The 27,985-nt window shown below is 45.3% G+C and overlaps 1 protein-coding gene across 1 annotated transcript in view; it reads right to left on the bottom strand.

Moving 5' to 3' along the window:
- The window catches only part of LOC138580434 (bactericidal permeability-increasing protein-like), a 708,711-nt gene that overhangs the window by 577,553 nt on the left and 103,173 nt on the right, over window positions 1-27,985 (bottom strand). Inside the window, exons 6-7 of the mRNA XM_069650974.1 lie at window positions 14,312-14,461; window positions 14,159-14,222 (exon numbers count right to left, since the gene is read on the bottom strand). Of these exons, the coding sequence (XP_069507075.1) occupies window positions 14,159-14,222; window positions 14,312-14,461 (214 nt within the window). The remainder of the gene's footprint in view (window positions 1-14,158; window positions 14,223-14,311; window positions 14,462-27,985) is intronic.

The raw sequence follows: 27,985 nt of genomic DNA, 5'->3' as shown, positions 1-27,985 counted from the left end.
GCTAAAAGCATCCTCCGGAGCAAAGGAGCAAAATACTCCATGATGTATCCGGCTAAGGTATTGTTTAGTTGAGGTTAAAGTTTTTCCACTATGGTTGGATTGGGGGTAGAGTTTCTTGGGCAGGGCAGAGAGCTGGTAGGTTATGGTAGCTGGCGTGGTTGGGAGTGGGAGGGGGTGGAGGGCAGGAGGTGAGATGTTCACAGTTATTTGGGAATTGCATTGATAGTATTAATGTATCGTCTTGCGCATGCTCTGGCACCAGTGCTAAATTTAGCGGGTCCTGGTCCCTTCATAGCGTGCATAATGTAGATAGTGGGATGATGGGTGTCTTTGCATTCTGTACTCTATGGTTGCATTGGGGATGAGTGATGGGCAGGGTTGGCAGCTCACAATAATGACGTGGAATGTGAGAGGATTCACAAACAAAAAGAAATCTCGCCTCATAGCTAACTTCAGTAGGAATTATAAGGTCAACGTGCTCTGCTTACAAGAAGCACACTTGGTTAACGATGCGCATCTTCCCAAACTAACAGGCTGGGGAATACATAGGTATTGCTCATCCTACTCTTCACATGCTAGAGGGGTGGCGACATACATACATGGATCCCTTCACTTTCGATTTCACGAACAAATCAAGGATGAAGAGGGCTGTTATATACTTCTGGCGGGAGAAATAAGCAGTGCAAAAATCTTAATTATAAATATATATGCCCCTAATGCAGACAGCCCAGACTTTTTTCACCAATGTGCTAGGCACATCCATAAATTCACAGCCTATGACATACTCTGGACGGGCGACTTCAATTTAGCCCTTACATTAGACTTGGATAGATCGGCCACACTACTGCAGGCACTTCCACAGGCAGCCAGGGCATGGTCCTCTATTGCTGTGTATCATAACCTCCATGATCTATGGCGGGAGGAGCACCAACTGCTAGAGAGTACACCTTTTTCTCTGGGGTTCACTGCAGCTCCTCCAGGATTGACTATATTATGGCTTCCACCGCCATCGCTAGGAACACTGTGGGAGCTAGGATACTTCCGCGTGCCCTCTCAGATCATTCCCCTGTTCTGGTCCATATTAATAATATTGTGTACTCCCCATCTCCGCCCCGGTGGCGTTTCAGGGCTGTATCTCTGGAGGATGTCGCCTTTCATGCTGGCATAGAGCAAGACATCCAAACATACTTCCAAGCCAACACTGACTCAGGGCCTAGCCAAATTACAATATGGGAGGCATTTAAGGTGTACGTCAGGGGTGCTGCATATCAAGAGAGGGGGGATACTAAAGGCACTGCAGGGGATTGGAGGGCACTATTCGTGACTTAGAAACTAAACAGAGTGCCTCTGATGACTTAGCGATACAGGACGAACTGAGGGCACGTAGGGAGGAATACCAGCAGCTAGCAGCGAGTGAAGAAAAATATTTGGGAGACCCTATAATGGCAATGAGGTATGGGGAGGGAGATCGCCCGAGTAGAACTCTGGCCTGGGCCATTGGGACAAATTGCCCCCATAGCCGAGATTATGGGTGCGGACGGTGAGGCATCAAAGATTTGCGTGGGAAAAATAAGGAGATCTATAATTATTATGCGCAGTTATATGCTTCGTGTTATACAGGTGGGTGGGATAAGCTGGTTGAATACCTTGATGAGGTAGCGCTGGGTTGGCTAGACAGCAAACAGTTATACAGAACGGGGGCCACTCCGTGGCCACAGTGGTCTGCCCCGGGGTTAAAATACCAGAAGGGGGCGAAATCTATAATCCCAGCAAAACAAGGGTACTGGTATGCTTGGGGTTAGCCAGTGTGAAATATAAATGAATTAGAAATGTTCACCTGGTCTAGACCCACATAACCTAAATGGTTATCAATTTTGCATGCAAATATGTGTACTGAAACACTCCTTGACAATGAACAGATATTCAGAAAGATTAATGTTAAACCTTTATATCAAAAAATGGTACATATAGTAAAAATCCAACTTGGAAGAACATATACAATCAAAAACATAAATGTAAATCTTCCATTTGTAAGTTGAGTATTGAAACTTTCAAACAAACAAGAAAAGGATGAAAATTAGTACATCAAAAAGAATACATAAACGAAAAAGACATAAAAACAATTTTCAATATTGACGGAAAAACCAGTTATTTATCACTGGGATGCTTAGATTAAATCAGAAAGCAAAAACACAGAGTGATGAGTACAACTGTACCTCTATTCGAAATAATAAGAAAATAGAGCAAATGAGCAGTATTCTATAGTGATTAGAATCAATTCCCAAAGCTGAAGATGTTATGTGTTGGGATAGGGTCTGCCAACGCTACAGGGGGAATGGATAAGCAACATGAAATGTGGGTGCTTTACATAGGTGACATGATCCCATCAGTGGAAAAAGCCACATGAGCAAGATGGTCCTGGTGGTCAAAAAATGTTGCTGTGAAGGACCTTGTTTCCCCTCTGATACAAGAAAGCGTTTCGGCGGAACAGAATTTTTAAATAGGTACTTTTCATGCGAAGAGAACGTACTCCGCCTTCATCAGGGCGATAATTAGCAGGACCCTGTATGGGTGAAAAGGGGAGAGAAGAAAAAGAAAATGGAAAAAAAGGAAAAAAAAGGGGGATGAGTCACCAGAATAGATAAAAACGTGAAATAAATCAAACATGGAGGTGGATCTATACAGAATTACTTGGCATGCAAAAATAGGGATTAAGTCAAGAAGACAGACTTCGATCCTAGTCGAGTTTGAGGTATATCTCATAGCCACATACAAACAAGCCCCTATGAGGAGAGGGAAGTCTCGGGAAAAGTTCCGATGAATCTCCCCCCAAACAGGGGGCCGAGAGAACAGATTGTGGCATTGGGTCCCCTTAGGGAGCTTTCACTACGCTTTAGAGGCACGCAAGACACCACGCGGTTTTCCTCCACACCTCATGGCCACGTCCTACGAGCGTCGCCATTCATCAATTCAGGCAAGTCTTTCTGAAACCCCCCCACCCCCCCCTGTTTTCATCTTGCCCTTTTTTCCCACCAATACATGGTGAGGACACTTCTCAACAGAATCAGTTCTCCTGATTTGCACCTCACACCAGTTGTCTGTAGGTGCGCATAGCAATTAACTTTGCTCCTCCTTTTTCCTCATGTCAGTCTCCCACACAGCATCGCGCTCGGGGACAATTCCCGTTACCAATACCTACCGACTACAGGCTCCATCCACGAGCACACTGACGTGGACCTAGACGTCTCCAGCCTCGGATTAATTGGCGGTCCTCGTTCTTTTCTCTCTTCACTTCCTCCTGAGAAGACACTGCCCAGGTAATTTATTTTCCTGACCAGACCGTGCCTAGCACTTTCCTTGGGTTCGCTTGGTCCCAACTAATGCTTTACATTTATTTCTGCTTATTTCCCTCCTTCAGGTTCCAACTGCCCTATCTAGTGTTGAACTATGACCATTAAGAATTTTAAATGGACCTTTCCATTTCCCTGCTTCAGCAACAAGCACCCCCCTCCCTGCCTCCTACGGCTCCCATCCATTCCATCCATTCTAGGTAAGTTTATCATTACTCCTCTAGCCTGTCCTGCCTTACCCACCTGGACCCTGGCCCTCTGACCGGCGGGTATCAGCCAGTGACCCTTGCATTACTCTTCCTAAGGGGACCCAATGCCACAATCTGTTCTCTTGGCCCCCTGTTTGGGGGGAGATTCATTGGAACTTTTCCCGAGACTTCCCTCTCCTCATAGGGGCTTGTTTGTATGTGGCTATGAGATATACCTCAGACTTGACTAGGATCGAAGTCTGTCTTCTTGACTTAATCCCTATTTTTGCATGCCAAGTAATTCTGTATAGATCCACCTCCATGTTTGATTTATTTCACATTTTTATCTATTCTGGTGACTCATCCCCCTTTTTTTTCCTTTTTTTCAATTTTCTTTTTCTTCTCTCCCCTTTTCACCCATACAGGGTCCTGCTAATTATCGCCCTGATGAAGGCGGAGTACATTCTCTTCGCATGAAAAGTACCTATTTAACAATTCTGTTCCGCCGAAACGCTTTCTTGTATCAGAGGGGAAACAAGGTCCTTCACAGAAACATTCTTTGACCACCAGGACCATCTTGCTCATGTGGCTTTTTCCACTGATGGGATCATGTCACCTATGTAAAGCACCCACATTTCATGTTGCTTATCCATTCCCCCTGTAGCGTTGGCAGACCCTATCCCGACACATAACATCTTCAGCTTTGGGAATTGATTCTAATCACTATAGAATACTGCTTATTTGCTCTATTTTCTTATTATTTCGAATAGAGGTACAGTTGTACTCATCACTCTGTGTTTTTGCTTTCTGATTTAATCTAAGCATCCCAGTGATAAATAACTGGTTTTTCCGTCAATATTGAAAATTGTTTTTGTGTCTTTTTCGTTTATGTATTCTTTTTGATGTACTAATTTTCACCCTTTTCTTGTTTGTTTGAAAGTTTCAATACTCAACTTACAAATGGAGGATTTACATTTATGTTTTTGATTGTATATGTTCTTCCAAGTTGGATTTTACTATATGTACCATTTTTTGATATAAAGGTTTAACATTAATCTTTCTGAATATCTGTTCATTGCCAAGGAGTGTTTCAGTACACATATTTGCATGCAAAATTGATAACCATTTAGGTTATGTGGGTCTAGACCAGGTGAAAATTTCTAATTCATTTATATTTCACACTGGCTAACCCCAAGCATACCAGTACCCTTGTTTTGCTGAGATTATAGACAGCAAACAGGGCGGAGCGCTAAATACCCCCATTACAGACGAGGAGGTCCGAGAAGCTATAAAATCGCTTCCTAATGGCAAGGCGCCTGGGTTAGATGGCATCCCAGCTGAATTTTATAAGGTTTACATTGACCTTGTAACTCCCCATCTGCTGGGAATGTATGAAGACGCCATGTCTAGAGGTTCACTCTCTGAGTCAACCAGATCGGCCTTAGTGACAGTGCTCCTCAAGCCAGGGAAAGATCCCCGTCAGCTAGCGTCTTACAGACCACTATCGTTGATTAACGATGACAATAAAATATTAGCAAAAATATTAACCAATAGAATATTACCACACATGCCAGCCCTGGTTCTTCCCGACCAGGCAGGCTTTATACCAGGTCGGTCCACCCAGTATAACTTAAGGCGCTTATTTACCCTGATGTATAATGTCAATCCTGAGGTCCCCATAGCACTGGTAGCGCTCGACACCGAAATGGTGTTCGACTCGGTTGAGTGGCCCTTTCTTTTCGAGGTGCTGAGGCGCTCAGGGTTTGGTCTTACCTATATTAGTTGGGTCAGGCTGCTTTATACTGTTCCACACGCTGCTGTATATACAAGCGGGGTGACTGCTGAGTTTCTCTACCCTACTCGTGGTACGAGACAGGGGTGCCCATTTTCCCCAATTGTGTTTGCCTTGGCCTTGGAGCCTCTGACTTGTCATGTTCGGGAGCTGCACTCCCACCGTGGTATCTGTGTGAATACGCATCGAGCAATAATAAAGCTTTATGCGGATGATATCCTTTTGCATGTCAAACATCCCAAGCAGAATTTAGCCCCTTTGACGCAGGAAGTGCTCAGGTTTGGGGAACTGTCTGGCTTTAACATCAATTGGAACAAATCTGAAGTCCTCCCTCTGACACCAGGTGTACTGCAGAACGATGTGGGCAATGACTTTCGATGGTGCCCGGGTGGGTTGAGGTATCTAGGCATCATGGTTACTATGGAAATCAAGTCACTGTACAGGGATAACTATATTAAAGTACTTGAGGTTCTAGAGCAGAAAGTGGAGTCGTGGATCCTCCTCCCCATTTCGCAGGCAGCACGACTGGCTCTGGGTAAGATGGTCATTCTACCCAAACTGCTGTATATTTTCAATAATGTTCCCATATGGCTCCCTGGCCTTTATTGATCCAGTGTCAGGACAATGATGTCCAGATTAGTGTGGGCTGGTAAACAATCTCGCATTGCATACGACACTCTGACGCTAGCCTATGACCAAGGCGGACTGGAGGTTCCCGATATACATTGGTACTTCCTGGCAGCACAATTGCAGTATATAGTGGGTTGGGACTCCCCGAGACCGGCTCATCCACATGACATGGCGGCGAAAGCGGTATCCTATCCGAACAGCTTAATGGGAATGTTGTGGGGGAATAGAGAAGCGGTTCCGAGGGGGGAGGTCCAGTCAGTGAACGTGACTTGTAAGGCCTGGGAGCGGGTGAGTCGACTGTCGGATGCTACGCCCTACTTTCATCCAGACTGGTCAATCTATAATGTTACAGTCATACCACTTACACACGAAAAAGTTTTAAGGATCACTTTCGCAAACTGGGGGTGCATTCGCTGGGGGACATGATACAAGATGGGCGGCTTATACAATGGGAACAGTTGCAAGATAGTGGAGAACATAATGCCGTGACCATGTTCCTGTATTATAGAATTAGAGGCGTATTAAAAGCTATGTGGCCCGAATTCCCGAGGGCCCCAGTTCCCAATCTGGTACAACAACTCATTGTCAAACATCCTCCATCTATAAAGGGATCCGGAGTGCAATGGTTGTGAGGCAAACGGCTTACAAGAGTGCTTGGGCAGCCTCCTGGGCTATGACTTGAGCGATGCACAATGGAAACTCATATGTAGCCAGACCTGAAAAATTTCTCTGAATGCCCGATTTAGATTGACCCACTTTAAACTTTTACACCGGGTTTACTATTCCCCATTGAAATTGAGTAGAATTTATACTGACAGCTCCCCGGGGTTTAGTAAATGCAGGGGGGAACCTGCCGATTTTTTTCATGTAGCATGGGGCTGCCCGCACATTAGACTGTTCTGGAGTAAGATTGAGGAGGCAATGAATGAAATGCTACCTATGCCACGGGTATATACGCCTGAGGTATGGTTGCCCTAATTGAGGGGGGGTCCCGCACGGAACTGAAACTCCTTGAAATGGCAGCGGAGGTGGACAGGCATCATCTGGTGGCCAGAAAATGGGGTAAGAGAAACACCCCAACTTTTAATTCCTGGCTGGAGAACATGAAAATGTGTGAACTGAGGGAATCCAGATATGCTACAACCATGCCGATTACAAGCCGCCCATTTGACTACTGGCCTCCATTCCGACTGTATCTGGCAGAAATAGATGCTGGATCTCCCCACTTGGGAACGAGGCCGGATGGACACTTGTGAACTATTGGAAATGCGGTCCACAGCCCATGGACTCACAAAATTAAGTGAAACAGTGTGTTATTGGTTAACAGTCGGTATTGACATCTGTATCTATTATGTACACTTGGGATCAGAATGTGGGCTATTGCGAGACGAGTACAGTTGGGAGGGTGGTGGGTAGAAAGGGTGGGTGAAGAGGGACGGGGGGTTGTTAAGTTTGGTGTTGATTGAATATGAAAATCAATAAAGAAAGTTTTTATAAAGGATTCTGGGGTGCCAGTTGTGTGTGTGTGTGTGTGTGAGGGTCGGTGGGGTTGCCGAGAGTGGGGTAATGGCGAGGACAGCCCAGGCTCTGCTTAGGGGAGTGAAGATCTTGATGGAATGGGAAGGGGGGTCGGAGGGAAGGGAGGACGCTACGGTGGGTGTTGACAAAGTGGGAAGGTTTGGAAAGGAGTCTGTGTGGTGTGAGATGTCGTGGGCGCGGGGGGAGGGGTAAATTCCCCCCAGGGCTGATTGTGTGGAGAAGGCGGAGGAGGGGTGAGCGGGTTGGGTTAAGGGTGGGCCGGGTTTCCCATGCACTATAATGCCCCTCTAAACTTGGAGCTGCTTGGCATGATGGATAGTTCGCTGCCTCTGCTGTTTTGAAAGGTAGATTTGTGATTATGGGATGCCAGCAATATCAGCACACTCAAAAGGCACCTGGATTAAAATCACAGCTAGATTCCAAACAGTGACAATATTTGTAGCACAACTGGATTGAACTAGATTCAAAGAATTGGCAAAATACAAAGCGCAACTAGCTTCAACACAGTGGTAAGATTCCAAGTGCAATTTACTTAAACACAGTGGCAAGATTACCTGCACAGCTAAAGTGAAGGCAATGACAAAACTCAAGCGCACCTGGATTCAACACAGTGGCAAAATTCAAAGCTCAGCTAGATTGAAATGCAGTGGCAGAATTCAAGGTGCAGGTAAATTGAAAGGAAGTGGCAAGAGTCTAGAAAAATACAGCACTGTTTGTGCGACCAAGTTATCATCCGTTAGCATAAAGTTGCAGCAGGCAGAATTAGGGTATTGTCTTAGCTGGGGCACCCCGGCAAACAGACAGACAGGTGATGAGGCGTTGAGGGAGGCGCCCTTTGCTTTGGCCCTTAGACGGCTGTCCGGGCAAGGCTGGCTGCCCTGGCTGAACTACTAATGATAAGGAGTTCTGGTCACATGTCCCTGACACGGACCAATCAAGTGCAGTCTGGGTGGGCAAGGAGAGAGGGGAGGGCTGGTCTCACATGTCCAGACACGGACCAATCCAGTGCAGTCTGCGCGGGGCGTGGGGAGGGAGGGCCTGTGTGAAGCTGGCAAGTGCTGAGTGCAGATCTGTGTGATTTGGCCATGGCAGAATTGTTGCGGCGGAATTGGCCGTAGTCAATTTTGCAGCAAAACCAATTTTTCCACGGCCAAACTCTGCAGATCTATGACCCCCGCCAACCCAATACATCCCTCCACTCCTCACTTACCTTTTGCACATCCGCTTCCTTCGCCTGACCCTGCAGCGTCAGTTTTGTTCCTCTTACGTGGGCCAGATCTGACGCTACAGGGTCCCCTTTTCTCTATTTCTTTCGTCCCATGCCTCCAATCCTCAGAAAGCGGAGGACAACCCTGCAAGGTAATCAATACCGAACATGGTAAGTGGGGAAACCCCTGCAACCCCCACTCCCTATGTCCAGTATTGATTTCCCAATTTGATCGATTTTAATTGATCGAATGGTACTGGCCGATATCGTATATAACACTTTGAGAGACTAGAGGGAATATTTTTCTGGACCTCTTTAAGAGAACCCTTGGCACATAAAAAGACTAGAAACAACCACACTAATGCTTAAAGGGTCCCGTGCTTCTCCAGTACCTTTTTCTGACTCATTTATGCATGCTGTTTAGTTCATTATATCACAACATACTTATTCCAAACAATTTTTTATCAAAAATATCAATTTATTTACTCTCAATAAAAACATCAATAAAAATACATTCACAATTTTCTCTAATACAAATTATTGCACTTTTATCTAAGATCAGTTATTGCACATTTTCTCTATTTTTGGCCTCATTGACCATGAAAAAGAGACCTACATAACACTCTGTTATCTAATATCAATTCTTGCTACCAAATAGTTCATCAATAATGGACAGACTTTTCAGTTCTTAGTTTGTTGTGTATGTCCTCTCGTCTATTCACTGGGTGCTCGAGTATCCCCACATTAGATGTTCTATTCATTCATACTCATGTCATCCATACATCCTCTCATTCTAAAATCCACACTACCCTATCGGCCAGATGTACCATTTGAAATTGGGTAATATCCTGAGTACACAGCAGAAAATCTGGCTAAAACCAGGAAGGGAAGCAGGAGAAGCCACTATTTAGTAAAATCTTACCCACAAGGTCAATCACTCCTCTAGATGGATGTAGAAATGGTGCTACGTGCTCGAGACACTGGAGAAAAGCCTCTGAGCCTAAGATCAGTTACGGTTGCAAGTCCCCGACACAGACCAAACTCGTGCAGTCAGGGCAGGTAAGGGTACTGGGGAGGGCAGGCCTGTGCAAAGCTGGCAACTGCTTAGTGCACGAGGAGAGAATCTGTCGAAGACCAGGCAGAGAAGCAGGAGAAGCTGCTATTTAGTCAAATCTTACCCACAAGGTCAATCACCCCTCTGGATGGAACAGAAATATTCCATCAGTACTAAGCTTTCAAAATAGTGCAGCCTTGTTTCCACCAGTTAATTAATAATAGTAACTTGCAATTCACAATAAGCTTGCAAATTCTGTATGTTAACGAGAGCCTCAATGAAATCCCAGTCCCACTCTGTCAGAGGTGTTCTGTGTCACTGTGTCAGAGCGATCATTATTTAGTACATAGGGAAATATATACTGCTTATTACCAACGAGGCATCAGTCACGTTTTGAACCCCATAAGTAGTTCACACGTGCACGGTCTCAAGGGTAATAATGTGACCACACTCTTATATCCAAATGGGTCTGTAAATGATGTACACAGACCCTTAAGACCAGCCATAATCCCAGACCAAATCCTTCAGCCAAGGTCAAGGAAGGTGTGAGAAGAAGCAGCAAAAGCATGGAAGTGGTTAGAGGGAGGGTTAAAGGTGGAGAAGAAGGATGAAGGAATGGAGAGTAGGCTGCTATTTGCAGAAAGGAGGAATGTCTGCATCAAGTAGCAGTTTGGCAGTGACATCAAGGGGAAGGAGGACTGTTGACAAGAGGAGGTTGGAAGTGACATCAGAGGTGGGGTATGTTCAAGAGTGGTTTAAGGAGGTGGCTGGAAACAGAAGCAAGCAGGAGGAGTGACTTTAAGGTGGTTGGAGGAGACGTTAGAGGCGAGGCAAAGCTGTGTATTAAGAAGGGTATTGGATCAAGAGTTGACGAGGATGAATAAATTAAGAGATAGAAGGTCAGAGGTGGATATGAACCATGAAGTAATAAAGAGAGAGAATTGTATCTTGAGCCGATGGGGTGGTACAGGAGGTTTAAGATACGGGCAGATGGTGGTGCATCATAGAGGTGTAGAGGAGAAAGAGGAGAGCGAAGAGTTAAGGAATTGAAAAGGAGTCTCCATTGGCATAAGACCTTTACAACTCTTCGAGAAGATAGATAAGGATGGCGTGTTTGGGACTAGAGCCAGTACGCTAAGATAAGGAGGTGTCAAGGAGAATCAGAACCAGCCTATATAGCAGCTCTGGTGACTGTAAGACTATGTTAAACCACCCATCCTACCAATTGCCCAGGTTAACTAACAGGCACATGTAGAGTCTGAGATCCAGGTGAGGGGGTCTCCCAACAGACGAGGATGAGAAGCATGGGGAGCTGAATACACGGAGCAAGGATCCAAGAAGAACGAGGGGAGAATGAAAGCCAACGGGCAAATATCCAGAATAGGGACCTCACAATTGTTTGAGGTCCTGAGAATGAGAGACCTTGTTTCAACACCAGAGATATTTGATATGAAACCCAGAATATTTCAATGCAGGAAAAAACCATTGTGTATAGTGCTGCGCAGGACACTCAAAACCTTTCCCAACATTCAGACATCTTAAATAAACGGTAACCACTTGAAAACTGCCTAGCGTGTAATGTTGCATGTGACATTCATTACACAGTTTAGTTTGGAACCAAGAAACCTGAATTGTTATGACAAAACACCCATAACTATCCGTCCAGTACATCACAATATCAATCAACCATCGGAACCCATCTAATCATACACAATTAAAACATATAAAATATCCATCTTAACACATCATATACACAAATATAAATAGACATTAGACCTACTAAAACCCCTGACTATTAATAGCAGAATGTGCAAGTTTTCCGCCCTTCCTAACACATACATTAGTCTCCTAACCCACTACCACACTCCTCTGATCATGACCCATATTGTGGCACTAATATAGCCAATGTTTTATCAGACGTCCCTGCCCACAAGATACAACTCTACAAGTTAATTTAAGTTACTCAGACAACCCCAAATATCTGCTTCAGAGATGCTGCGCTCTTAAGGCCTAGTCAGGAGTTGGGTGGTGCAGTAAAAATGTTGTGGTTACGCTATTATCGCTGCATTACCACACCGTCCACTCCCCAGTTTGGGGGAAAGTCACAATGCAAAAACAGCAGGTGTCCACAGACTTGTGGAACACTCCCGTCCCCTGCACACCCTAATGTTGCAATAACAACCAAATAGTCATATGATTTTATGGATCCAATCTATAGGTTAATATACACTTGTAAACGCGCCTTGATGGCTACTTACAGGCTGAAAGACTGCATATAGCCACCTACACTACAGAAGTCAAACCCTATGTTGGATTTGGCCACAGCTAACCTGTTTTTTCAGGTAATTATTGGCACCTACTTTCTATTAAAACTATTGAGGCGATACATTATGTTGTTTATTTTTAATATAAGCACTCTTTTTACAATTTGGACTTACACACAGCCTCTCTTACCCGTTTTCGGATTGGCATTACAGTGCAAACCAAGTTGGCATTAGGAACAGGTGAACTGGGCTTGGGGTTACAGCTGGTCTGTTGGGCGACTCTTGATGCTTGAAAATAGGTGCAACAAATTCTCGTTTTCCCAGAATAATCAGTATTGTTGTCGCAGATCACTGGACTGACGGTAAGCCACAGAAAAAAACGTCTAATATATGAACAAATAACATGCAAGTTGGCATTAGAGTCCTAAACAAAGAAAAGCGAAAGGCATAATCAGGTGATTTTTGATGAATAACTATCCAGTTATGACAGACGGACATTACTTTATGTTAAGATTACCAAAATGATAATATTTTTTATCTATTTACTGTTTCATGTAGATATACAGAGAAAAGAAAAATGATGGTAGTCACCTTCTGAAGAAGAGGACATACTTTCCCCGAAACGCGTAAAGAGTATTGCACTTTAAAAGTTTTGGAACATCACATAACACGGTGAAAGTTGGACTATGAGATTGTGGGAAGTGCAAATTTCTACCTGTGATATATAAATTGAATTTTGAGGGATTGGTTTAATTAGGCTATGAACTAATAGCCACAACTTGAATCACTAACCACAAAAGAAAGATTTGTTTGTTGTTTAATTATTTTGTTATACATTTACACAACTGTTATGCTGAACTGTTTCTTTTCACTAAAAAATCCTGTCCTGGGATGACAATATTTACTGATGACAAGATCATCATTGCATAAAGTTTTAACTCATAAAATCATATGAGTATTTGGTTGTTATTGCAACATTAGGGTGTGCAGGGGACGGGAGTGTTCCACAAGTCTGTGGACACCTGCTGTTTTCACATTGTTAGATACAACCCAGTGTCAGGGTGGATATTCTCCCCCGCACCCCACTAATTATCTTAAGACATCTATTGTGTTAATAAAAAGGTGTGCTCTAGGCCAATTAGTTTTTAGCTTTGGAAAGTCACAAAGCGCCGACCCTCCGCCCATTTTCAGCGCAATTACCCCTGTAGCAATTGTGCCGAAAATGCCCCATTGAGTCCCATGGAATAAAAATAAATGGGGACTTACTCCACCGCCGTAACTTGTGAACCGGTGCTAATAGCGCCAGACCAAGTTGTGGTAACGCTAATTGTATTGGGCGGTATTCCGGTGGATTTACCACCAGGATACCGTCCAACTCCTGATGAGGCCCTTATTCTTTAACTCAATACAGTGAAAATCTCATATTCTGAGAAGGTAATCTTGCAGAATCTTAGCGCAGCCACAATTTTTCTGCTGGCTCTGTCTTAACCACACCTTTCTGGCCAGCGGCCTAAAAAGTAGAAATGCTCATCATTCTCTTTTGCCATTGGTGCAATGGAAATATTGGTCAGACAGACCTTTGTATCCAAGGGATGTCAGAAGAGTGAGGGTTGTGTTTCCCAAATGAAGCTTTGGCTAGTGCTACACAATTCTATCATGGTTATCTTCCAAACCTAAGGGACGCTTAGTTGGCACATAAACTCTCACGCTACTTCTGTCACAGCATTTACCAATAAGAACACATATGGCCCGTGCGCCCCCAAAACACCAAAACCCTGGGGTTTGGGTTCAACTTCAGCAAAGTAATTAAGGGGGCCTTTCAGAGTCAAGTGAAAGAATTCTGCGATAGGGGAGTGTCGCTGAACGGTTGCCAAAGTTAGGGCAAAATCAATTGCTACTAGGCACAGCTTGACATTGGATTTAATTTGTCTCAGCCCTGCAAGTGTTCTTGAAGCACTGGCCGGTCTTCACATTTTCCTATTAGCCAGCCCACCTTTATCAGTGCTCTGCCAATTTCGGTGAGAACATGCCTTTATGAATATTCTCCACTGGTAGAAATGAACTGCAAGTGTATCCCATTACCTGACTGCTGTGAAGGAGAGACTGATGCTAGGTTTCCATGGGTAAGTCTTACCTTGCTGTCCATCACGCCCCGCATAGATTCCGCCCCCTGTCTCGCGAACATTTGATACACCATGCTGCAGAAAGAGAGATACTTTAATCTTGTTTCACGGTTTGTGCAAGAAACATACTAAAGGTTATGGCAGTAATGCAGTCTACACTTTACCTGTTTGGCCCAGACAATTCGACGTCGAGGCCCCCGCCGCTGCAGCTGCAGCTGAGCATTTTCAATGAGGGGTTCCCTGTGTCATCCTTGGTCACTTTAACAGTTATGACTGTGGATATGTCTTTCACATTGAGCACAAAAGTGCCTCGCCTACGTATAGAAAGTAGTGGAGGAGGAACAAAGTAACAGTCATGAATTGCATCCCAGGACATTAAACATACACTGAGCATCTACAATGCATCCGCTTATAACACAGTCATTCAGTTTCCTAAAAGTAGTAGCAGAATGATACAAGGAGTGGCACTTCTCTGCAGGAGACCCACTAGAGCTTGGATTGTATTTCCCGTGAAATCGTCTTCACCAAGGAGGTTGTGAAGCAGTGCTCCCTTTACGGCTTGTGCTATTGGGGACAGTGGGGCTGGCAGGGGTGGTTCTTGCCTCAACCAGCCTCAATAACCCTGGATAACCCTGGTTAAGGATCTGCTTTAGTGGACTCATGGCAATGCTTGCATGTAGGCAGAAGCCGTGGATTGAACGCCTGCAGAACAGGCACTTCTGTTGGAGGTTCGGATCACAGCTAGAGAACCAATGCAAAGGGGCGCAACCACTGTGTCGCGGTGCACACTAAAGAATCATACATGACGGGATCTCTCCTTTGGCATTTAGCACCTTATCTTCTGACACGAATGTTCCTTACTTGCCAAGTCTAACCTGCTTCCTCGCATTCCAGCACAAGCTTTGCACAACCTCACAAACTGCCATAGCAACCATACAAAGTGCAGTTTGGCAGCAAAATTAGGCAACCTGGGTATTTTGCCGCTGACTGCGCGGTGGTTCCAGTACATAAGCCACCCTTTTTTACAGCAACAATAATGATCATAGTAATCCTATAGATGATGCATCAGCCATTTGTAATGTACATATGGGAATCTTGTACTCCTTCAGTATTGATGCGGGGGCTAGATGGTGATAATATAGACAGCGGGCTCGCATGTAGCTTCATTGCACATAAAAGACGGTGCCTCGCCGCTCTCAGCGGAAAGTAACCAATCCCAGCACCTTGACATAGGTTCATCGCTGTTCCTCTCCAAAAGACCACTCTTCCCCCTCTCCAGTGAATGTTCATATTTCACACCCCTGCACCCCACCTGAGGTCAAGGGGTGCTCCTCCACAGAGGACAATCCTTGCTCTTCACTTGGGACCCAGCCTTGCTTCTTACCCAAGGGCCCATGGCCCATCCATTACTCAAGTTTACTCCTCTTCTTCTCCTGAGGCAAATGTCTGCTATTTGCCGGAGTACTGAATACTTGCTCCTCACTTGAGGCCCATCCAGGTCCTTATCCCCAGTCCCATACATTCATCTTCATTATAAGTCTGATGCTGCTTTTGAACTCCAGCTAGAGATTGCAAAGCATATAAAATGATGTTTCATTAAAACCTTCCATGGAAATTCATGCTGCTACATTGCAACTAGAAAAGCCACTTTCGTCATATTTAACTATCCCCGTTTGGGTATTAAACAGGATAACATCGCTCCAAAAAGTGCCTTATGAGAATATTAAAACTCAACTGAAAGTTCTGTACCTGCAAAAATGACTTAGCCTGCGCTGCGTCCTTGTGCTTCACATGTTACAGAACTCCAGCATGGCTTTGAATATCATTATAATGTACAATATTATTCGTTGTACTAGAAAGATTTTCTTCAAGGAGAGTTCAGTTTACTTCCAAGAAAAAGCTAAATCTGGAAATGCTAAACATAAATGAAACATTTAAGAAATGTCACAAAAAATATCACACTACAAGTCAAAGCGCATCTTACAGTGCAGTAACACTTGACAATACTTCCTTTCCATACTAGGTGGGCCAGATCTTTACTGTGATGAAAGAGAGCTGTGTGAAGTAGCGCTGTAGAATAGCGTGGGTTAATGTTGAATTGCAGTCTGGTGTTCTTTGTTTACATTGTTCAGATATTTCCCGTGGACTGGGTGTTAGTAGTAATATTGGCATTTTGAAAGTGTATGCAATAACTATTCTAGCTAGCCTTAACTACGCAAAAACGCTTTTTAGCTAATTCTCTTATTTCATATCTATTCATGTACGAATATCTAGCTTTCTTGTTAGTAGTCTTTTCCCCCATGTGTATGTGTTGTTCTAATTCCTACCTGTCGTTTCCTCTGTGTGCCTCGATTCATTTCTATCATTGTGGTATACGTTTGATGCATTGTTAAATGTAATTTTCATTGGCTGCTGAAATCACAAAGCAACACTTGCCTTCAGCAGCCAATGAAAATAGGCGCCAGGCTCATAAAGGAAGGTGTTTTGTGCACTTACCTGATGCAGACCATGCTGCAAGATTCAGGCCTCCCTGAGACCTGAAAGGGATTATTTTTTCATTGGGACTATTTTTCCACTCGGGCGTGGCCAGGGAAGGATACTTACCTGGAACTACCTTGGGGGCTATTTAAGCCACGCCCAGACAGTAGCTCATGCTTCGCGTTGTTCTGCATCCAAGCAGCTGAACGCTCACCGTGTCTGCTCCTGCATCTGGTCTCCAGCCACGCCCGCCTCGATCCTAGAACACCTGTAAGGAAAGAAGAGAAGAGAAAGGTGAAAACCAAGAATTTTATCAAACTTCTTACCTGCATCCGGAACCTTCACGCCAGCGTTCCTGAGAAAATACTTTCATTTAAAAGCACCGCGTTGCTCGCTGCAGCACGGCGCTTCACTCACCTGTCCTCGGGAGTTCTTCTGGCTCCACCGCGACTGTCTGCACCGGTCGCCACATCTCTGCGCCTAGGGGAGAGAAGAAGAGACAAAAGGTGAGCAGAAGGAACATATGAGGAAAGCCTAATTTTCCGCCATAACACTTACCGGTCTTCTGTTGGTGGACCATTCCTCATTTCGGGTGGGCGCCGCTTCGTTGGCAGGTACCGCACCCCGGCCCCTAAGGGGAAAGGACAAAAGACATTACTGGAGGAATATAAAGACATTAAGAGGGATCGCCCCCATCGCTAACTCACCTGAGTTTACCATCGGCAATTCAATCCCTCAACGCATCGCCTTCATTCTGCACCTGAAATAAAGGACAGATCACAGGTTAGGAAGGCAACAGAAAAGGAGGCTCTACACTTGAACTTTTGTAATCTTCATACTTACGGCGTTCCGCTCGGAAAAGTCAAGTGGATTTTGCCAGCGCCATTCTGAAAACCAGCGAAGTAACTGGACAAATACGCGCCCCTGCACCAGAAGCAGGATGGAGAGTTCATCCTTTCAAACCATAAGGTGAGCTTCAACCGGGGTTTTCGGAGGAAGTTAGAGAAGAACGGAGGGGGGAGCAAGCACACTATTCTGCAGACTGTTAATCTCCTTTCTCATCTGCAGAAGGATATTCCTACGGGCCAGACAAGCAAGATTTGAGGGTCCTGTTCAGTCGGTGTTCCGAGTTCTGCATATCACGCTCGAAGAGGCCACAGCAACCCAGACTAGACCAGCGCCTCTGTGGGAGTCAGGTGAGCGTTACAGAACGCAAAGCCTTCCTACAAATTCCCACCCAGGCGCTATGGAAACTTCTGAGACTGATCAGTTGGCCCAACTACTGGGGGAATTACGGGCCGAAGTACACGCCGCTCGTCAAGAGACTAATGCTCTCAGGAGGGAAGTGATTGTATCAAAGGAAAGAACTGATGACCTGGCTAGACAGTTTTTGCAAGGTCAAGCTGGACACACTCCTCTACCCGGTTCCGGGGGGAACCCTGCTCCTGTGGTTCCCAGTAACCCTGTGCAGATTAATCTACCTGGAAGCATGCCTCTGGCCCCACCCGAACGCTTTGCTGGGGACCCCAAACGATTGGCCGTATTCATGAATCAGTGTCGTTTGCACTTCCTATGCAGACCTGGGGCCTTCCCTAATGACCAGACCAAGGTAGTCTTTGTATTGTCATATCTCAGTGGCTGTGCTGCCGATTGGTCAGTTCCACTGGTTACTCAAGATGACCCAATTCTCCTTGATTTTCAAGGATTTCAAGCAAGCATGGAAAGGTTATTTGCTCGACACTCTCAGGGGCAGGCTCTGGATGACGAACTCCTATCCCTGCGACAGGGCAATCAGGACCTCCTATCCTACATTGCAACCTTTAATAGATTGCAACTATAATTGTGGAAACTGGGTGGCCAGAGGATAAAAGAATCACGTTATTTTATCGAGGTCTACGCGGAGAACTTAAAGATGTCCTGGCCCAAGTTGTAAATCCGCCCCAAGAATGCACAGAATATATAGACTTAGTGGTCCAATTGGATCACAGACTTCAAAACAGAAAAGCAGATTGGTCCAAGTTGGAGACCCGGGTGTTGGTCAAGACCCACGCTTACCCCAAGGGTGCTGATGTCTCTGATCCTATGCAAATCGGAGGGGTTAAAGGACCTTTAACTCAAAAAGAACGTGAAAGACGACGGCAGATGCAATTATGTCTTTATTGTGGGTCCTCTGGACACTTTCTACGAGATTGCCCGGCAAAACCGCCCAAGAAGGTGGTAGGAGCCGCTGATAAAAACCATGAAGACTCTGTTTCGGGAAACGACCACGCCCGACAAGCGGGTCCACTTGCCGAGCTTGAAAACTAACTCTCAGACCTCGCATTTCATTGTGCCAATGGTCCTCATAGATCCGGAACAGCCTAAGCGGTTGCATGCAATAAAGGCATACATCGATAGTGGGGCTATAGGAAATTATGTGGATCGTGAATTGGTCTCTAGGATTAACCTCCCTATGCGTCCTAAAACCAGCAAAGATGTCATCACCACAGTCGATGGAACTGAAATTGCCTCTGGACCGAACACATTCCACTGCTGAGGTGACACTTATAGGTCTGGACGGCCATCGGGAGGCAGTTGTGTTTGATGTAATCAAGGCTCCACAGTTTCAGGTTATTCTCGGAATCCCTTGGTTAGAGACACATAATCCTCGAATTGATTGGCGAGCGAAGAGAATTACCTTCCCGGATTGTGTACAAACCTGCTACCCAGAAAATCTGAAGATTAGTCTAGCGTCTGTAACCTCTGTCTCCATGCAACTACCTCCAGAATACCAAGACTTTCAGGACGTCTTCCAAAAGGAACAGGCCAACACGTTACCTCCCCACAGATCGTACGATTGCCAAATCGATCTGGTGCCCGGTGCACAACCCCCTTGTAGCAGGATTTATGCCCTTACTGAACCTGAGAATCTGCATTTGAGACAATATTTAGATCAATACCTAGCCAATGGTTTCATTCGCCCGTCAAAGTCTCCGGCATCCTCGGCTTTGTTCTTCGTGCCCAAAAAAGAAGGCGACCTTAGAACTTGTATCGACTACTGAGCATTGAACCAGATAACTGTTAAAAACCGTTACCCTCTGCCTCTGATCCCTGAACTCCTTGACCAGGTGAAGGACGCTTGCGTATACACCAAGTTAGATCTCCGGGGGGCTTATCATCTGGTGCGAGTAAAAGAAGGCGACGAATGGAAAACGGCCTTCCGTACAAAATATGGACTATTCAAATACCAGCTGATGCCTTTCAGGTTGTGCAACGCTCCTGCTGCCTTCCAATTCTTCATGAACGATGTCCTTCGGGAACTCATCGATGTTTGTGTTGTCGTATATATCGATGACATTCTTGTGTACTCCTCTTCGGAATCTGATCACAGAAAGCATGTCAGGGCCGTCCTTGAGAAATTGCGCCAGCACAAACTGTTTGCAAAGCTGGAAAAGTGCGTTTTCCATACCACCGAGGTTGAGTTTCTTGGATTCATCCTGACACCTAAAGGGGTCCGAATGGACTCACAAAAAGTGGATGCCATCCTCAAATGGCCATCACCTAGTTCGGTGAAAGGTGTCCAAAACATGCTTGGTTTTGCTAATTTTTATCGCAGATTTATTCCGGAATTTTCGCGTGTGGTACAACCCATCACTGCACTCTTGCGAAAAAATAAACGCTTCGAATTGACCGAGGAAGCCGAACAGGCCTTTCAGGAATTGAAAGCTAAATTCACATCCACACCTATTTTGAAGCACCCGCGTCCCGATCTCCCATATGTAGTCGAAACCGACGCGTCCAGCTTAGCGATGGGAACTGTCCTGTCTCAGAGAGACCCTGAAACCCACCAACTGCACCCCGTAGCATTTTGGTCCAGAAAGTTCTCGCCGCCTGAGGTAAATTATGCAATCACCGACAAGGAATTATTAGCCATTAAGTCCGCCTTTAAGGCTTGGCGGCATTATCTTCTTGGCGCCAGGCATACCATCACCGTGATCACTGATCATCGATACTTACAATATTTAAAAACTGCCAAGGCTCAATCATCACATCAGCTCCGATGGGCTTTGTTCTTTGCTGAGTTCGATTTTGTAATCACTTACCGCCCCGCCTGTAAGAATGGCAAAGGGGATGCTCTATCTCGAATAGGAATGGGAGAAATAGACACAAACTCTGAACCTGTGCCGATAATTCCCGAACAAAGAATTTTGGGGATAACCTCTTTACAAACCCTTGAAGACATTCAGGCATGGGTAAAACAACTCCTGGACTCTACAGCCTTGCAGGATTGGATCCAAAGGGGGTCTTACTTTTCAGTCAACGATGGCCTACCTTACTTCCAAAGACACTTATTTCTGCCAGAAAAGGAATTGCAAGAACTGGTTATTTCCCATCATCATGATACCCTGATGGAAGGACATCCTGGCATTGCCAAAACTGAGGAAAAAATTAAACGACAATTCTGGTGGCCTTCCTGGCGAAAGGATATTAAATCTTTTGTGATGTCCTGTGGAGTTTGCGCCCAAAACAAAGGCCAAAAGACAAAACCCGCCGGTCTTCTTCTGCCTTTAAACATTCCACCAGCACCTTGGCACACCTTGTCACTAGATTTTATCACGGACCTGCCCCCTTGTAATGGATACAATACTATTCTGGTTGTGGTGGATTTATTTTCCAAGATGGCCCATTTTATTCCGTTGAAAGGATTACCTTCAGCTTCTGTCCTAGCCAAGGAATTCCTCGAAAATATCATCCGTTTGCATGGATTCCCGTCCATACTAGTCTCCGACCGGGGAAGCTAGTTTTTTTCTCATTTTTGGGGAAAGTGTTGTCAACTGGCACAAATCGACGTAAGACTCTCAACCAGCCACCACCCACAGACCAATGGTCAGACGGAGAGAACGAACCAGACCCTTGAACAATACCTACGATGTATGTTGCACCAATCGGAGGGTAATTGGAAGGATATTTTATGGGTGGCCAAATATGCATACAATAACTTGGTACACTCTGGAACTGGACAAAGCCCCTTTTATACCCTATATGGATATCACCCTCGTACTTCAGACCTGGACTCACCTCTGAGCCTTGAAATGCCCGCAGTGGACCATTTGCATTCCACGATAACTCAAGCCTTCAAGGATGCAACTACACATTTGCAACAAGCGAAAGGGAAATACAAAAAGAATGCTGATCTGCATCGGAGTGAGGCGCCTCCATACCAAATAGGGGATCAAGTATGGTTGGCTACCAAACACTTATTGCTCAAGGGACCTCGAACTTTTAATCCAAGGTATTTGGGACCTTACTCGATCAAAGCTATAATTAACCCAGTGGCAGTCAAGCTCGATCTACCAGCTAACATGCGGATTCACCCTGTTTTTCATGTGTCACTTTTGAAACCAGTGCAACCAGGAACCAGATTAATAAAGCCACCAGAACCAATCCAGATAGATGGGGAGCCTGAATTCGAGGTGAAGAACATTTTGGATTTTAAGATCTCAAAATCGAAACTTTTCTATCTAATTGATTGGAAAGAGTACGGGCCTCAGGAAAGGTCTTGGGTACTCAGTGACCACGTACATGCACCTCGGCTGGTAAAAAGGTTCCATCGTAATTTCCCAAACAAACTGAAACCTCCAGAGGGAACGACCTTGGGAGGGGCCTTGGGGGTGAGTGCTGTCACGATGCCTACCCCCGGAGCACCAGGCCAGGCCCAGCACCCCTGGGAGCAGGCATCATGCCCCCGGCTAAAAGCCCAGCGGCCCCTTATAGGGGCTCTTTGGACTCTGTCCTGGCGCCGTTGGCGCCAGGCTCATGTTGGACATCAGTCCTGGCGCCATAGGCGCCAGGCTCATAAAGGAAGGTGTTTTGTGCTCTTACCTGATGCAGACCATGCTGCAAGATTCAGGCCTCCCTGAGACCTGAAAGGGACTATTTTTTCATTGGGACTATTTTTCCACTCGGGCGTGGCCAGGGAAGGATACTTACCTGGAACTACCTTGGGGGCTATTTAAGCCACGCCCAGACAGTAGCTCATGCTTCGCGTTGTTCTGCATCCAAGCAGCTGAACGCTCACCGTGTCTGCTCCTGCATCTGGTCTCCAGCCACGCCCGCCTCGATCCTAGAACACCTGTAAGGAAAGAAGAGAAGAGAAAGGTGAAAACCAAGAATTTTATCAAACTTCTTACCTGCATCCGGAACCTTCACGCCAGCATTCCTGAGAAAATACTTTCATTTAAAAGCACCGCGTTGCTCGCTGCAGCACGGCGCTTCACTCACCTGTCCTCGGGAGTTCTTCTGGCTCCACCGCGACTGTCTGCACCGGTCGCCACATCTCTGCGCCTAGGGGAGAGAAGAAGAGACAAAAGGTGAGCAGAAGGAACATATGAGGAAAGCCTAATTTTCCGCCATAACACTTACCGGTCTTCTGTTGGTGGACCATTCCTCATTTCGGGTCGGCGCCGCTTCGTTGGCAGGTACCGCACCCCGGCCCCTAAGGGGAAAGGACAAAAGACATTACTGGAGGAATATAAAGACATTAAGAGGGATCGCCCCCATCGCTAACTCACCTGAGTTTATCATCGGCAATTCAATCCCTCAACGCATCGCCTTCATTCTGCACCTGAAATAAAGGACAGATCACAGGTTAGGAAGGCAACAGAAAAGGAGGCTCTACACTTGAACTTTTGTAATCTTCATACTTACGGCGTTCCGCTCGGAAAAGTCAAGTGGATTTTGCCAGCGCCATTCTGAAAACCAGTGAAGTAACTGGACAAACACACGCCCCTGCACCAGAAGCAGGATGGAGAGTTCATCCTTTCAAACCATAAGGTGAGCTTCAACCGGGGTTTTCGGAGGAAGTTAGAGAAGAACGAAGGGGGGAGCAAGCACACTATTCTGCGGACTGTTAATCCCCTTTCTCATCTGCAGAAGGATATTCCTACGGGCCAGACAAGCAAGATTTGAGGGTCCTGTTCAGTCGGTGTTCCGAGTTCTGCGCATCACGCTCGAAGAGGCCACAGCAACCCAGACTAGACCAGCGCCTCCGTGGGAGTCAGGTGAGCGTTACACATACTTGAAGAAGCACAACCCAAAAAATAGCAGACTGAACATGTATGTGGATGTCATGTTGCAATGTGGCACACTTTGAATCCGGCTATCAAGAAAACCACATGAACAATGCTATACTAGAACTGGCATATGAGAGCAGCCTGGCAGTGCCACCATCAAACAACATCTGTATGGCATCCCATTTTATGACTCTTAATGGGTGCGGGAACAAGAACTCAACAGTGCCAAGTCACAATTGAGGTATGCATGTGGCCGACTAGTGCAACCCCACCAACATCCGAGGCATACCAACTCTCACGATGCCCCGAAGCATAGCCATGAGACCAATATATACCATCAGTTCCGCTTAGTGAATGGAGACTCTAAATCCTGGGTGTCTAAGCGATGGACTTCCAACTATGGAGCTGCCTCCCCTATGGAGGCCTGAAGAATGTCCAGGTTAGGCACGCAAGGGCCTTCAAAAAAGGAGTACGGTGATGGCTTTCAATAGAAAATAAAAGCAATTATAGCCTTTGATGGGGACCGGCAGCAATATTTTAACTTGAGTGGGAGCTCAGCATAAAAGTTTGAATATCACTGGTCTAAGCTAAAATGTCTGTGAGCCATTCTGACGCACTGATATCATCTTGACCGCTGTACCAGTAGGCCATTGTTGCGGTATTCCTCCTGCATCTCTTTTAATGTATGCGTGCCAGTAAGAATAGAGAACTGGGGTTACTTTCAAGTTAGTATAGAGCGTGAGAATGTATAGCGGGCTCATGGTACATCCACTCATCGCTGACAGGATATTTTCTTTTGCCCTCAGTGAAAAGTGACTTTTTAAAATTCATTAGGAGTTGGTATTATTGCACGGAATTAGGTTGTGCCAACAGACAGCTCCCAGAATGCCTTTTGAAGACTCCCACTAGGTACAGGGAATGCATCACCACAGTTTGCAGACAATGGCTTGACAGGACAGATGGATTGTTGCAGCCAATGTGATTTTAGGTATAGTTACAGACCCATGCATATTCTACTTCTACAGTAAAGGCAGGATAACACATCATGCTTTGCACTTGTTTAAACTTGCATTTCAAGACTGGTGTCGCGTGAACTGAGCTATGCGTTTCCATTGTGCACTGTCCTGCCTTCAGGTTCCTTTCCCTTGAGTTTCCCTTGAGGACTGGTGTGGAGTAATGAAATGCATGTCAATTGCTTGAGAAACAGAAACTTTCCAGCCGTGGAGTGCACCTTGCACGTTGCCCTTGTTTTCCGAACATGTTTATGTTTATGTTTAAATTTCTATAGTGCGCCAGGTACCCTAAGGCTTAAGGGCGCTGAACACAAACTCAAAACAGACAGACGAAAAAACACAAAGGTGATAAGAAGAAAAGGCAGTATCATGGAAGGGCCAAGTCCAATAGATGAAATACAGAAATCTATGAAAAGAGCACAGGAGAGAGAGAGAGTTCCAGTTATGTGGTGCTGCGGAGGCAAAGGAAGCATCCCTAGACTTCTTGGTCTTGAAATGAGGAAAATTAAGCATGTTCGACTCATCAGATCTAAGGGTTCTGGTGTTTTTCTTAAAAGTGATAATTTCTTTAAGATAGGCAGGCAAGGTTCCGTGGACACACTTATGTGTAATAAGCAGTGGTCGAAGTGTACGAAAAGAAGTAGTGGATGTTCCCTACTGGTCTGCACCGCTTCCCACAAACCCCATCGCCGCGCCCCTCCCATGCACAATACAGACCCCAAAACACATGCTCCTGATGTTTTGGGGAACGCTCAGTGCATTGCACTAAAAGTGAACGTGTCAACTTATTCCTACACTTTTATTTTAAAATGAAACCATTCTGGAACGGTTTCTTTTTAAAATAAAAGTATAGGAACAGTAAAACTTAATTAAAAGAAGTAGAGGAGCACCGCTCCTGACCACTCCCGCCCACTTCGACCACTGACTGATAATAAGGAGTAGCCTGAAGGAGACTGTGGCCTGCACAGGAAGCCAATGCAAAGTTCTGCGTGCATCTGATACATGGTCTCTTCTTGTAAGACATTTGATGACTCTAGCAGCTCCATTTTGTAAAACCTGGAGTCGGTGAAAATCTGATAAGTGTAAGCCTACAAGGAGGCTACAACAATAATCAATTTCGGATCCAATAATGGCCCTTGCTAGAGTTTCAGAGTTTTTCAGATACGAAAGTTCTAAGACAGCGAAACAGCTTAATGAAGTAGGATGCCGAGGAGACTAGGCTGTTAACTGAGCCTTCATGTTCAGATTTTTATCTAAATAGATGCCCAAAGTTTTAACTTTACTCATGACATCAATTTTACAATTATCTATAGTAAAAGTCTTATAATTGGGTCCCAACTTCTCGAGTTAGTCTCTGACCCAATTAATAGAAGCTCTGTTTTAGAGCTACTGATGGCTAAACCGTTAGCCACTATCCAATAGTGGATTTTTTAAACATATTTAATTGATGAATTTTTCATCCTCCACATGGGATCCTGAAATAGAGATATAACGCAATGGGTGTCTGCATAATTTGCAAATATGATCCCTTCCCTTTCCCTTTCCAGCATCTGGAAGAAAGGGATCATAACGATGTTGTTGTTAGGCAGAATTATATGCAGTACCCTTTGGGAACACCATACACAATTAAGACTACAAGTAACAGTACAATTTCACTTTTGATACACGCCTGTAATACACAGTTATAGTGGTAGCAGTAACAGAGCAGCCAGACTTATCTCAAGAGTAAGTGAGCAGCATCAATAGTTACACAATGGACAGCAATTACTATGATTCAGGCCAACACTGACTCAAGGTTTTCAAGTAAATTAATATACATTTATTTCACTCTTCAGTTGTATAGCATTGACTATTATAAGCAAGTAGAAAACCACACTCTTAATACACCACACCACTTTCCTTAAATTCCAGACAAGTTAAGCTCACAAAATGAAGTGGGAGCAAAATGGCACTCCAGCAATTTAAAAGGGAGGGAAAGACAAAGTTATTAGAAATTAGATCAAACCAACAGGTAAGTATTAAGGGCAGTTGAACAAGAGGAACTTCAGTGAGGAGATCAGATAGAAAAGGCTTAGGGCCAAAGTCAATGGGTCAAAAGTCTTTTGCTCAAGTTCACACAGTTCAAGGTAGTTTGCAGTAAAGTTTGTGGCACGGTTTCCGGACTAGGTTGGTTGATACAAAAGTTAGTTCAAAGAGAAGAGAAGGACAAGCCCTCGGATTGGAGAAAGATTTCAAAGACTTTCACCGCGGTTGAACGAAATGGATAACCGGATCTGCACAGTACCTTAAAACAGAGAAAGAGCAGTAGCTGAGGCGGACGTTCCTGGTAGTTCCTGCAGGCTCATGGTTCCTGAAGTCACTGTCGGACTGACAAGAAGTATGAAGACTGGAGGGGCCTGCACTACCCAGGGAAGAAACCAGCAGCAGAGCAAAGCAACAAATAAAAGGTGCGCTCCTTAAAACCCAAGCAGGGTCTGACTCTCCTGGCGATCCGGGCCACTATAGCTCTTTACAGTGAATTCAACCAGAGCAGGGGTCCTGGCTTGTAGTTTGGGCGAACTGGTTGGTCCCACCAGCTCAAGGGAAGAGGTTTCCTGGAGGATTCTGGAGATTCGGACCTGCAGCAGGGCTTCACCGGGCGGTTCAGTCATTGTGGGGGTCCTCTTCTGCCAGTTCCTCATTGGTTCTTTTGTTCCAGTGGCAACTCTGCCTTTCCAAACCTAGAGACCTGCTTTTTATGCAGTCTTCCCCCATTCTTACAGCTAGGCTGTCAATCACGCAGCAGGGTGGCTGTGCTGGCAAGGACAGTCCCCTTTGCCAATCAAACAGGAGTGCGACTTGGGTTACTAAGGGAACCCATGGCAGGGGTCCGAAGATCCCTCCCTCACATCCTGCCTACCTAGACTTTCAGGTACCTTTAATGAGCAGAAGCCCGCGAAAAGACAGCGAACAAAGGAGTCATCCCCGGTTTGGTGCGCAGAGAAAAACATGAGAAAGAGAGAAAGACTTTAACAAAAAGAAATGGTGAATAAACCCAGCCGGAGCCAAAATAAAATATATTTGGTCAAGCGGGTTTATGTTCGAGGCTAATATAATAGCCTAAAACATCACCACGTTCATATAAGATAATCGTGGTAGGAAAGTTAGGGTAGTTACCACTGCCACCAGCCAAGTCTTAATGTAAAGGGAGCAAAACAATGCTCCAAGAGGCACAGACAAAAAGGGATAAGAGGTAACCCTTTCCAATACTCCATGTAAAATGGGGTGTACTGGGTCTGTAGTTAAAGTGACTAAA

Source organism: Ambystoma mexicanum, chromosome 3p, assembly GCF_040938575.1.
Source record: "Ambystoma mexicanum isolate Mex_15411 chromosome 3p, UKY_AmexF1_1, whole genome shotgun sequence".
NCBI lineage: Eukaryota > Metazoa > Chordata > Amphibia > Caudata > Ambystomatidae > Ambystoma > Ambystoma mexicanum.
Note: the sequence above shows the minus strand (reverse complement) of the source record. Positions and strands in the feature narration are given on the sequence as shown.